General features: G+C 49.0%; 1 protein-coding gene across 1 annotated transcript; it reads left to right on the top strand.

The window, feature by feature from the left end:
• Window positions 1–339: 339 nt before the first annotated feature.
• LOC115316745 lies at window positions 340–6,331 on the top strand. The gene has a single exon (XM_029976185.4). The coding sequence runs from the start codon at window positions 897–899 to the stop codon at window positions 4,857–4,859; it is 3,963 nt and encodes a 1,320-aa protein (XP_029832045.3). The 5' UTR covers window positions 340–896; the 3' UTR covers window positions 4,860–6,331.
• Window positions 6,332–12,437: the final 6,106 nt, after the last annotated feature.

Here is a 12,437-nt window from a genome sequence, read left to right as displayed (position 1 = left end):
TCCGCGGTCCCAAAAGCGCGTCGTCGGGTCCAAACTGACGTCACACGCAACCGGACCTCACTTATTCCCTTCACCCCTAAGCTGACATTGTGGTGGAAGCTACGCGCTTGCCGGACCAATCAGCCGCCTCTGTTGCGACGGCCTTCACTGGGGGCTTTAAACTAAAAACAGAACGTCTTCCTGAAGCCACGAGACCATCTGGAATCGCGGGCCCTCGCAAGGAGAAACACCGGCGTACGTGTGCGTGCCTGTGTGTGTGTGGGTCTGTCGGTGTTGAGTTTCAGCAAGAACGTCGACTCCTTACATCAGCCACTGGAGCGCGGCAAGAACGTCGAGGGGTTACATCATCTGCCCCTCGCTGAAAGAACACCGGGAAATTGCCTCAGCCGCCCCCGCACTTCGGACACCTCGTGAACACTCCAACACCGGGGAAGGCTCCTCTCTCTCAGAGGGCCTTCTCGCCCTCGAAGGGCTATATAACTTGGGCTCAGAGAGCCCGAAGCCGCCGACTGCAGATGCCGATTGCCGATTAATTAGTCGACCATGCTCTTGTATATTCACTGTATATAAAAGTTCTCCTTCAGTACTCCCACTCCAGGCCTGTTTCCTCGGGGCCATGGTAGCAGCGAGCCGCAGCCCCAACTCTTGGTTCCGCGCCTGAGGTCGCCACCCTCCCGAACGCAACAACTGGTTGGCAGCGACGGGATCGACTCCACGCAGACCATTGATCACACTTGTGGGTGAGTGTCTGGCTTTTCCCTTTGAGTACTCACCAGGCTTTACCTTCTGGGTTAAATAGTGTAAAGCGGGTGTTTTGTTTTGTGGCTATCTGTGACGCAGCATTTGTTGCACGTCATAATAGTAGTTTTGGGATTTAGCCAGTGCTCGGAACGATCATGGACCTCAATTCGCTGCGTAAGCCAGAATTGATACGTATCTGCGAGGAGTTAGGTGTGGATATCAGGGGATTAAAAAGAAAGCCGATCATTATCAAGGCAATTCTCGACTTTGGTACAGATGAGGCCGAGTTATCCGAGTGTTGGGAGGAAGTGCAGAGAATAGACAAAGAGAAAAGGGAACTAGAGGAACAGGAGCGGAGCGACAGACTCAAGTCGCAAGAGGCAGAATTGAAGCTCCAAGAGGCGGAATTGAAACGCCAAGAGCAGGAGCTGGAGATGAAGAGGCTTGAACTCGAGCTAGTAAAGTCAAGGGGTGATCGGGAGGGCAGCCCGGCATCCAGCACAGGAGAAGGCAAATCATTTAAGATGAAGAACTTAATGCAGCCTTTTAAAATCGGAGAGGACGTTGGTTTGTTCCTGGTGAACTTTGAGCGCACTTGCGAAAAGGTCGGGTTCGCTAGGCAAACCTGGCCGCAGCGTCTCTTAACGCTTCTTCCTTGTCCGGCGGCAGACGTGGTAGCAAGGCTCACGAAAGACGAAGCGGAGGACTATGAAAAGGTCAAAACAAGCCTCCTTAGAAAGTATCGTCTTTCCGCTGAAGCCTTTCGGCAGCGTTTTCGTAGCGCCGAGAAGAAGCCGAACGAGTCATTTCCGGAGTTTGCTTACAATTTGAGAGCAAATCTAGTGGAATGGCTCAAATTCGTAGACGCGCACGGGGACCACGATAAAGTAGTGGAGTGCATTTGCCTAGAGCAGTTCTTGCGTCGCATCCCTGAGGAGACCCGCCTTTGGGTTCAGGATAAGCCGGACGCAAGGGCTGTTCAGAGGGCCGCGGAGCTGGCGGAAGAGTTTGCGACTCGCCGGGCCTTAGACGAGAAAGGTCACCCGCGTAAAGAGAAAGCGTTCCCGCCTGGCAAAAGAGATGACGGGAGGTGGCCAGGGGGTCGATTTTCGAGAGACGGGCGGCCAAAGAGGGTCGAGGGCGAAAACCGGAAGGAACCAGCGCGAACGAAAGGAGAGGCCGGCGACGGCACCGATGGCAGGGTGGATCACGAGAAAAAGAAGTCATTTGAGGCTCGCCGGCCCCTAACATGCTATAACTGCCAAAAGCCCGGTCATGTCGCGGCCGGATGCAGAGAGCCCAAGGTGGTCTTCGCCTACGTAAACGATGGCGAAGAGAACCTCCGGTTACTAGAGCCATATTTGCGCGACCTAACGGTGAACGGCAGGCAGTGCCGAGTGCTTCGCGATTCGGCCGCCACTATGGATGTGATTCACCCCTCTTACGTAGACTCTACGAAGTACACGGGAGAGTGCGCGTGGATTAAACAGGTGGTCGAAGAGCATAGCGTGTGCCTGCCGGTCGCCAGGGTGCGCATCGAGGGTCCTTTCGGCGCCCTTGAGACGGAGGCGGCCGTGTCGGCCAATCTCCCGTTGGGGTATCCGTACCTGTTTTCCAACAGGTCGGAGGAGCTGCTGCGGGAGAGAGGCCAAACGTTTTGTGAGGGCACCGTCCTGGCCTTAACTAGGGCTAAAGCCCGAGACTTGGCAGCAAAACTAGAGTACGGAAATGAGGCAGACGTTCCCACCGGGAGAACCCCACTTTCGAACGCCTCGCGTTCGGCTGTCAGGGGTGACGTTGGCGCTGCCGATCCAGAGAGGCGAAAAGAACAAGAAACACCGGTAGAGAAAACCTCGGAAGGGAAGGCTCAAAAGTGTCTCGACATGGAGGGTTCCGAAGGCCTCTGTGTTACCCCCGAGTCGGGTGAATTGCAGAAACTGCTGGGTGTCGATCGCGATTCTCTGATCGCACAGCAGGAAGCAGACCCCACTATTAAGGATCTGAGGTCGAGAACGGAAGAAGGAGTCTCCCGACGGAATGTAGCTTTCCAAAAAAGGAAAGGGGTGTGGTATCGGAAGTATAAAGACCGAAAGGGTATTGAATTTGATCAGCTTGTGGTGCCTGCAAAGTACCGGCGCGATCTCATCCACCTAGCGCATGGCAACTCTTGGTCAGGACACTTAGGAGTGAGAAAAACGAAAGATCGCCTCCTCCAGGAGTTTTACTGGCCGGGGTGCTTCAAAGAGGTTGAGGAGGTCGTCCGGTCCTGCGACACGTGTCAACGAATCGGAAAACCACATGACAAGACCAAGGCACCGCTAAAGCTCGTGCCAATAATCACAGAACCCTTTCGCCGTTTGGTTATCGACACGGTTGGCCCCCTCCCCGTTACACAGTCGGGATACCGCCACATCCTGACGATTCTTTGCCCCGCGACAAAGTTTCCCGAAGCGATCCCGCTAAAAGAGCTCAGCTCTGTGGAAGTGGTGAACGCGTTGCTTTCGGTGTTCGCACGCGTTGGATTTCCCGCCGAAATCCAAAGCGATCAGGGTAGTGTGTTCACCAGTGCTCTGACCACTACGTTTTTGGAGAGATGTGGTATTAAGTTGATTCATAGCTCCGTCTACCACCCGCAATCCAACAGCGTAGAAAAATGGCATTCGGTGATGAAACGGGTGCTGCGAGCATTGTGTTATGAGCACAAGACTGACTGGGAGGCATGCCTCCCAGCAACAATGTTTGCTTTGAGATCAGTGCCACACGAGGCAACTGGTTTTAGCCCCGCCGAGCTAGTATACGGCCGATCTTTGAGATCTCCGCTCCAAATGCTAAGAGAGTCATGGGAGGGTCACGGGGAAGACCCCACTGTAGTGGAGTACGTGCTCGAGCTTCTTGATCGCCTGAACCGCAGTCGAAGTATTGCCGAAAGTAATATGAAGGACGCTCAGGTGAAGGCAAAGCGGTATTACGACCAAACCGCTAAGCCGCGAACCTTTTCCGTCGGCGACAAGGTGATGCTTTTAAGACCATCGACGAAGAATAAGCTCGAGGTGCAATGGGAAGGACCCGTGGAAGTGTTGCATAAACTTTCGGACGTGAACTACGTCGTGAGCACGCCCGGGAAACGTAAAATCCAGAAAGTGTATCACAGCAATCTAATGAAGCCGTACCGGCAACGTGAGACTGTGATGAGTTTGACGGTAAACCACCCCGAGGAGGTCAGTCTTGAGTTTCCCGAGATTAGTGAAACCCCGATCGCGTGCTCGGTCGAACAGGTACTCGAGAAGGCTGTTGTGTCGGCTGATTTGGAACCAAGGCAACTAGGTGATCTGAAGGCACTCCTTGGGGAGTTTATAGATCAGTTCCAGAGTAAGCCAGGAATAACCGATCTTGTAGTTCACGACATCGAGCTTACCACCGACCAGCCCGTGCGGTCAAAGCCCTACCGAGTCTCGCCTAGACAGAGGGAAATCATGGAGCGGGAGGTGAAGCGCATGCTTGATCTGGGGGTGATTGAGGCAGGAGAGAGTGACTACACTTCTCCTTTGATACTTGTGGAGGTACCGGGAAAAGAACCTCGCCCGTGCGTTGACTACCGGCGCCTCAACCTTATCACCAAAGATCAGACGTATCCCATCCCCAATATTGAAGAACGGGTGGAGATGGTGAGCGCTGCCAAGTATATCTCCACGTTGGACCTTGTTCGAGGCTACTGGCAGGTCCCCCTTTCGGAGAGAGCGAGCCGGTATGCCGCTTTTATATCCCCCTTTGGAACGTTCCGGCCTCGTGTCCTCAGTTTCGGCCTCAAAAATGCACCGTTTTGTTTTTTCAAGCTTAATGGATCGGGTGCTCCGAGGTCTAGAGGAGTTTGCCGTTCCGTACTTGGACGACATCGCCGTGTTTTCCGAGTCCTGGGACGAACATCTTGCACATCTTCGGGTTGTTTTCGAACGACTCCGAGACGCGGGCCTCACCGTAAAGGCGGAAAAGTGTCAATTGGGAAGGGGAGAAGTAACGTACTTGGGACACGTGGTGGGTCGCGGTTGCCGCCGACCGTCCGAGGTAAAGCTTGCAGCCATCGAGGAGTTTCCTCAACCGCTCACAAAAACAGACATTAGGTCTTTCCTAGGCATTGCAGGATACTACCAACACTACATCCCAAATTATTCGGATGTTGCTAGCCCACTCACTGACGCCCTCCGAAAGACAGAGCCTCAAGAGGTTCGTTGGAATGATCGAAAAGAGCAGGCTTTTCGCGCTCTGCAGAAGGCTCTAATGAGCAAACCAGTCCTGAGGGCGCCAGATTATGAGCGCACGTTTATCATTCAGTGCGACGCCAGCAACCGCGGTCTTGGGGTCGTACTAAGCCAGAAGGACGACTTAGGCGAGGAGCATCCCATCTTGTACGTCAGTCGAAAGCTGACAACTCGCGAAGAAGCCTACAGCGCTTCGGAAAAAGAGTGCGCTCGCTTGGTGTGGGCCGTGCAAAAGCTTGCGTGCTATGTGGCAGGCTCGAGGTTCATCATCGAGACGGACCATTGTCCCCTCCAATGGTTGCAGAATATGTCGCCCAAAAATGGCCGACTCCTTCGCTGGAGCCTAGCTTTGCAACAGTTTTCTTTTGAGGTCAGGTACAAAAAGGGTAAACTGCACACCAAAGCGGATGGCTTGAGCCGACGCTCATAAGTGAGTAGAGACAAGTCTTTACTGAGCGAGCTCATGGATGCCAAAAATTTACTTTATTTTGCTAAACAATTGTACCCAAGCTGGGATACTATTGATTTTGGTTTCGTGCCTTTTGTTGCTTTCTTGTGGGTGCCGAGCCCTGGTAGGGGTTTCGTTTTATTTATGATTTTGCTAAGAGCGATTTTCATACCTTTTAGTGCCTGGTGTGTGTTCGAAGGGGTTTGCTAGATGCGCATTTGCAGTGCGGTCTTGGTTCAATTTTATTATCCTCTCAAGATTTTTCGCAAGCTGCCCCAAGCGCTTGGAGATGAGCAGAGAGAATGCCCGGCACTCAAGAAAAGCCGGAAACGGTGATCCACCTCCTCATCGGCACTACTGCGGTCCCTCAAAGGAGTGGCTGCTGACCTCTTCTCTTCGGGACCGACTTCCGGGCGGCGGAGGGACTGTTGCGACGGCCTTCACTGGGGGCTTTAAACTAAAAACAGAACGTCTTCCTGAAGCCACGAGACCATCTGGAATCGCGGGCCCTCGCAAGGAGAAACACCGGCGTACGTGTGCGTGCCTGTGTGTGTGTGGGTCTGTCGGTGTTGAGTTTCAGCAAGAACGTCGACTCCTTACATCAGCCACTGGAGCGCGGCAAGAACGTCGAGGGGTTACATCATCTGCCCCTCGCTGAAAGAACACCGGGAAATTGCCTCAGCCGCCCCCGCACTTCGGACACCTCGTGAACACTCCAACACCGGGGAAGGCTCCTCTCTCTCAGAGGGCCTTCTCGCCCTCGAAGGGCTATATAACTTGGGCTCAGAGAGCCCGAAGCCGCCGACTGCAGATGCCGATTGCCGATTAATTAGTCGACCATGCTCTTGTATATTCACTGTATATAAAAGTTCTCCTTCAGTACTCCCACTCCAGGCCTGTTTCCTCGGGGCCATGGTAGCAGCGAGCCGCAGCCCCAACTCTTGGTTCCGCGCCTGAGGTCGCCACCCTCCCGAACGCAACACCTCCCTTTCATCACCTGACTTCATTCTCTGCAGCCACATTTGCCACGCTCACGTGGCAAGTGTGGCTGGCCCAACGAGCACATAGCTTCAACAGCACTGTCAGCTTCGGAATGAACGGGGTGGGGAAAGCAACTTTTGTCTGAATTTTGAGCGACGGGCTAATCTTCTAGGGGGAGAATGGATGTGTCCGGATTACACAAACGAGGGTGCGAGCAAGAGGGGGCTCCCCCTTTTCGTCTTCTTTAACTGTTTGGTGGAATGCGCGATTTATGAGTTGAGGAGGAAAGCTGAACTGGAAAAAGTTGGAAAAGCGTTTCATGACCCCTTTAAAGCTAATAGCCCCCCCCCCCCCCCCCCCCCCGCCCCTCCCCGAGGTTTGTAACATTCGCAATGTTTGGTTGGAATGCGTCTGAGTTCCCTGGAACTTGGACCATCTTCATCGGTGACTTTTCATATTTACTTTGCATGGTAAACCCGATCGAGACGCAATTCTTAACGCTCGCGCAAGCCTCAACATTTATGTTTTAATTTTTTTTTTTTTTTTATGGGGGGGGGGGGGGGGGATATATGCGATGGTGTTGTCACGTTCATACGGAGGCAACAAAAACCGAAGAATTGGAAAGTACCTTCTTCCTGTTCAACCCCCTCCCCCTTCTCTCTTATTTTTTTTTCAATATATTTTCTAACCATTAAAAGAAAACCAAAACGCACCTTGTTTTTTTACGTTTTTCTCTCCTCCCTTTTTTACGAAAAAATGAAAGAAGAACGAAACTAAAGAGACCGCGTTCCGGAGGTACCCCCATCATTTCGCCACGCGTGTATGCCGTGCCGCCATACAAAAACAACCGTCGCGTCCATAGACGGGACGTATGAGGGGGAGAAGGAAGGGGGTCGCAACTTCCCTTCTTTTTCTTGATTTCCTCTCCCTCTCTCTTTAGATGTCGGCCTCTCCGTTGGCGGCGGCGGCAGCGAGCGCAGTGCGCCCCTACGCGCAGCCCGGGCCCGGCCGCCGCGAGCTGCCAAGGACTGGGGCCCCGGGTCAAAAAACCAAACCAAGCGGTTTTTTTTTCTCCTTCCTCCTTTCTTTCCCTTTATCTGTCTTCGTTCCTCCCCCTTCCTCCCATTCCTAGCGCACCAGCACTGCGAAGAAGTTATGCATGCATTGGGAGGACTTGCTTTCATTGCTCCGAAGGAAGAACAGCCCGCTCGGTCTTGTCGCTGATATTGACTATGTTATAGCTGCGGATGTATAGGATGGTTTTTTTTCTTCTTCAACTTGGCCTGTTTGTGTGTGTGTGCGTTTTCTTTTTTTTTTCTTTTTTTTTGCTTTTTTAACTTTAGTGTTGTTTTTTTTAAAGGGGGGGGGGGGGGGAGTTGTTTCGTTGTTGTGGTTTCACGAGGTCTGGCCGTCCCCGTTTTTTTTTTTTTTTTTCTTACGTGTGTCTTAATGCATCCTTTTTTATTATTTTAATTTGCCGTTTTTTGTTCGGGTTTGTGGGCGGTGGGCTCCATTTCTAGAGTACTGTAGACTATTGTTTTCGCTCATTACAATCATTATTCCAAATACGGCCGAAACGTCTTCTTTTTTTTTATCTGTGCGCATAGCTTGCATTGCATTGCTTAGGGCGCCGGTACGATTGCCGTGGCCATTGCAGTCTGTTTATTTTTTTTTATTATTGTTTTAGGGGGCAGAGGGGTGTACATTGTTCGGTCGGCTAGAAATGCGGGGCCTATATACGCTTGTGTACCGGTTTCGCGTGCATGTTATCGCGTTTATGTGTTTTTGTGTTGGTTAGTTCGGCGAAAAAGAAAAAGAGAGTGTCCGATACCGAGGTTTTAATGGGAAGCGTCCGTTTGCCCCCTTTTTGTTGTTTTCCCTCCCGCTACTTTGGTTTCTTCTTCGATGAAACGGAAGTAGTAGAGAGGGAGAGACCAGTGGGGAGGGGGGAGTGATGGCGTAGTCGGGCCATTGGGGCGGCTTGTCTGGCCCTCTAATGTGCCATCGTCTGGCGGATAAATCAAGAGAGTTGCGAAAAGACGGCGAATTTTCCTTTCCGTCCGGCTTTCGAGACAAGAGGCCGCGAGTTATGCGCCCTTAGATGCGCGCGCGCGCTCCGTCGATTGAGACGCAGATAATTTACGAAGGAAATCAATTCATGCGTGCCGAGCCGTCCTTGCGCGATGGCGCGTGCGATTATTTCGCTTATCTTGTTGGCGAGAAAATAAATGGTGGTGGCGCTTTGCAAAAGTTACAACGAAGAGGAAGAAAAAAAAAGTTTCAGGTGGACGGTATACTTAATTGGCGGTTGGACTATTCGTCGAGAGACGATTCGTAGCTCTACTTAACTGAACGTAGGAAAGCAACATTTTCCCACATTTTTCTTTTCATAGCTGCTACGGTTTATGACAGCTTCAGAAACGCAGACAATAGCTAATTGTGTTCGCAATTTTTTAGTTCGTTATTTGTTTCTACGCTGTGTCTTTGGCTAGTTTTTAAATTCCAGTGGCAGCCCAGCGATAATATTGATCCTCAAACCAGCCAAGGCCTCCGTTTGTTGAACACCTCTGAGTGAATATAGCGACACTTGCATCAAGAATATCGATCAGTACCAAAGGAGTTGTTGTTCGAGGTTTGACTGGAGTAGACTCAAATAGTAGTAGACTGTGGAATCCCGGAGTAAAGCTCACCGCAAAACCGGCGGATGCGGAGAAGAGCTCACCGGCCATTGATCGTATGCGGGAAAAAGCTCACCAATATTTTATCTTCTTTATATATGGAGGCTGTTGGATCATGCATAACATATAGCAATTTAGTATCATTAAAATTTGTGAGCTTTGTAAAAACGAAAATGTCCTTTTTTAATATTTGTTAAGCTTATTGGCTATATTGCTCCCAAATTAATAATTGCGGGGGGCGTTTTCAGTGGCTTACTCTCTAGGCAACGAAAGCCTAACTAAAAATTTTATGAACTTGAAGAACAGAAAAAAGTTTTAAAAAAAAACTTAATGATGACTGCCTAAAATCTAAAAATCAAAGCTGTAAATGCCGAAAATCCAAAAGTGCATGCGCAAGAAAGCGGTGCCTGAAATTCTCTTTGAAGCTTTTGTTAACCTTCGAAAACAGGATAAAGCAGTCAATAGGATATCGGGGCTTCTTTCTTCCACGGACATGGACGCTTTCTAGCCGTTTGTGCTGGTGTTTCCACACGTTCCCTTTGTGTGATAGTGCCCTTCTATGGTGAGCCACCCATGACCTTCCGAGGTGCACACTGTCGCTGTTGTTACTCATGAGCTATATAAGAACTAGTCTTTTTATAACATAGGTAGCGAATTGGGCGAGTTGGTAAACGTTATACATTCGCTCAAACGACGACGGAGTGAAGGCAACAAACACGACACGACGAAGCTGTTCTCGCAACTAAAGTTTTGTTAGTGAAATTAACAGAAAACAAAACAGCGTTGCTGACACTGATTACATCAACAAACAGTTCTTATCTATGAGGCACTACACAATATTTGGAGCTCAAGAGGTTCACATACCGCTATTCAGATCAGCTCGCAAAAAACAAACCTGTTTATCTGATAGAGCTACTGACGGCGCATCCTCAGCTGTCAATAAATTGTTGCCTTTTTTACCGGTGTACGATGTTGTGATTTCATACTTGCGGCTACAGAATGGGGTATTACTGATTTCTGAGGAACTTGTAGATAAGCCCAATTAACTTCAAGAATATTACAAAAACGAGGACATATTTTAATGAAGTGAGGAATGCAAATTGTGTTAAATTACCACGTTTGACGCAGAATCAAGCTAAGCTAAAAAAAATATCGGTGAGCTTTTCTCCGTATCTGCCGGTTTCGCGGTGAGCTTTTCTCCGGTGAGCTTATCTCCGGTGAGCTTTTCTCCGGTGAGCTTTTCTCCGCCGCCCTAGACTGGCCCCTGTTTTTATTCGAAAAGTGTTAGTAGCACCGTGGAATGACCTGCACAAACACAAATCTGGGTTAAACTTACGGTCTAAATTCTTAAAGAAATAAATTGTAAGATGCACCCCATAACTTCAACATACAAACTACCCCCCACCCCTAAAAAAAAACATGTATTTATTGTTGTTGTTGTTTTCGCTGCAAAAACAAGTTACGCAATTCCGAACGCTCCTTCTCAACTCAAAGTTTAAGCACTAACCGTCATATTATTCAAAAGTTACGAGTAATTTTTTTTGTTTTAATATCAACGGGAAAATGGCGGTTGAATACAGGGAGCAGCTCTACATCGCGCCAGAAAGCGAAAACGGGCGAAAAAACGAGCCTTACATTTCCCACATCGAAAAGTTTCAGAAAATCAACTTTTTGAATAAGATATCGGTTCGAAGCTAATTTTTTTGCGGTTAAAAAAAAAGTACAAAAAAAAAACATTAATTGTTTTTGTCTCTTAGGAGACACTTTGTTTATACTTAAGGGACACCCCGAAACGCGTAGACTGTTTGTGTTGTACCCTGAAGCTGGTGCCACACTTTCTGATCCATCCCACGAAAGAATATCTGGGGACACCCGTGTGAGGCGGGTTTATTTCCTGCCTGGAGGGGAGGGGGGGGGGGCAAACATATACATATCTAGGAAGCATTTATACTTCCAACGTGGGCCTGAGGCGCGTGCGTAGATACTTCTGTCACCATATGCCTGCAGCGCGTCTTTTGTTCGCTATGTACGAGCGGAGTGATGGCGGCTGTAAAACCGCTATCAGCGGCGCAAAAAGAAGAAAAAAGGCGTAAATTAAACGAGGTGTGCGGCCCTCGCACTATGTATTAGACTCGCTGGTAAAGGGTATGTAACACCGCGCCGATCGTGAATACCCTTTCTTACGTACACTTTCAAGAACACTTCGCAAACGACACGGTATAGAGTCTTCTTTTTGTGCGTACGAATAATGGTTGGAATTCACTGCCCTCCGATAGTGTACATGCCCCAAATATTGACTGTTCTGTTCGAAAATTTATGTAACCGGTTCTGTGCATGCTCCAAATAGTGGCTGTTCTGTGTGAAACCACATGTAATCCTCTCCTGCTTGGATGGTGAAAAACCACCTGCAGTATCTCGTAAATAAAAAAAAGAAAGAAAGAAACAGCGATGCTGCACGGCGCTCTGTCCGAAACGAAAACAAGCGCGGAGGCGGAGGAGGCACGAGCTGATGAACCACTGAGCTAATTTGTCGTTCGCTCAAAATGTCTTTTTTTTTTTTTATTTTAATGCTCCGCGTAATAATATTTTTTTTTTTTTTAAATAATACCGGCTTATAAATATAAAACCGGAAAAAAAAAGAGAGAGAGTAGCGCCGATGCGCTTTTTTTCTCGCCAACACCGTCGCTCCGTTTTGAAATAGTAGAAAAAGAAGTGCTCACAAGACACGGAAAAAGGGGCGCTTATGGCCAAGAGGTCCAACGAGTCGAGAGGTGCAACGTGTCAATCGGTCCAACAGCCACGTGACAGCCGAGTCAAGAGGTCCAACGAGTCAAAAGGTCCAATTCGAGTCAAAAGGTCCATCGAACCTTATTTTTTATCTTCTCTGTTTATAATTATATCGCTATTAATGACTGCTTGTGACGCTTACGGACTGTTTGACTTATTTGAATGATTTTTGACAATACAACAACTACGTACCTATAGGTGACAAGTAGACAGATATTATTTGCCACAAAACGCAGGATGTTTTTTTCCTGTTTTTTTTTTAACTTAACAGATTTGTTTAAACATAGCCGTGAAAGTTACACAAATGCGGTTTGTGCAGGTGAGTTATACGGCCAGGGGGACATAGTATAGGGGGCTAATCGTAACGATCATTTGACTAATTAATTAAAATTTGTTAATTAACGTTTTAAATAATTAACATAGACATATGGTTCCAATTAGAAACTTGCTCAGCGTCATCGGAAACCACTAAATGAACTCTTTTTAGTAGGATATAGCGCAGGGGCGGTATATTACGACGTTCCGTTAAAACGCCCAATTCGGACG

The sequence above is a fragment of the Ixodes scapularis genome, unplaced genomic scaffold, assembly GCF_016920785.2.
Source record: "Ixodes scapularis isolate PalLabHiFi unplaced genomic scaffold, ASM1692078v2 PGA_scaffold5__190_contigs__length_132052651, whole genome shotgun sequence".
In the NCBI taxonomy this organism is placed as follows: Eukaryota; Metazoa; Arthropoda; class Arachnida; order Ixodida; family Ixodidae; genus Ixodes; species Ixodes scapularis.
This window is presented reverse-complemented; position numbering and strand designations above follow the sequence as displayed.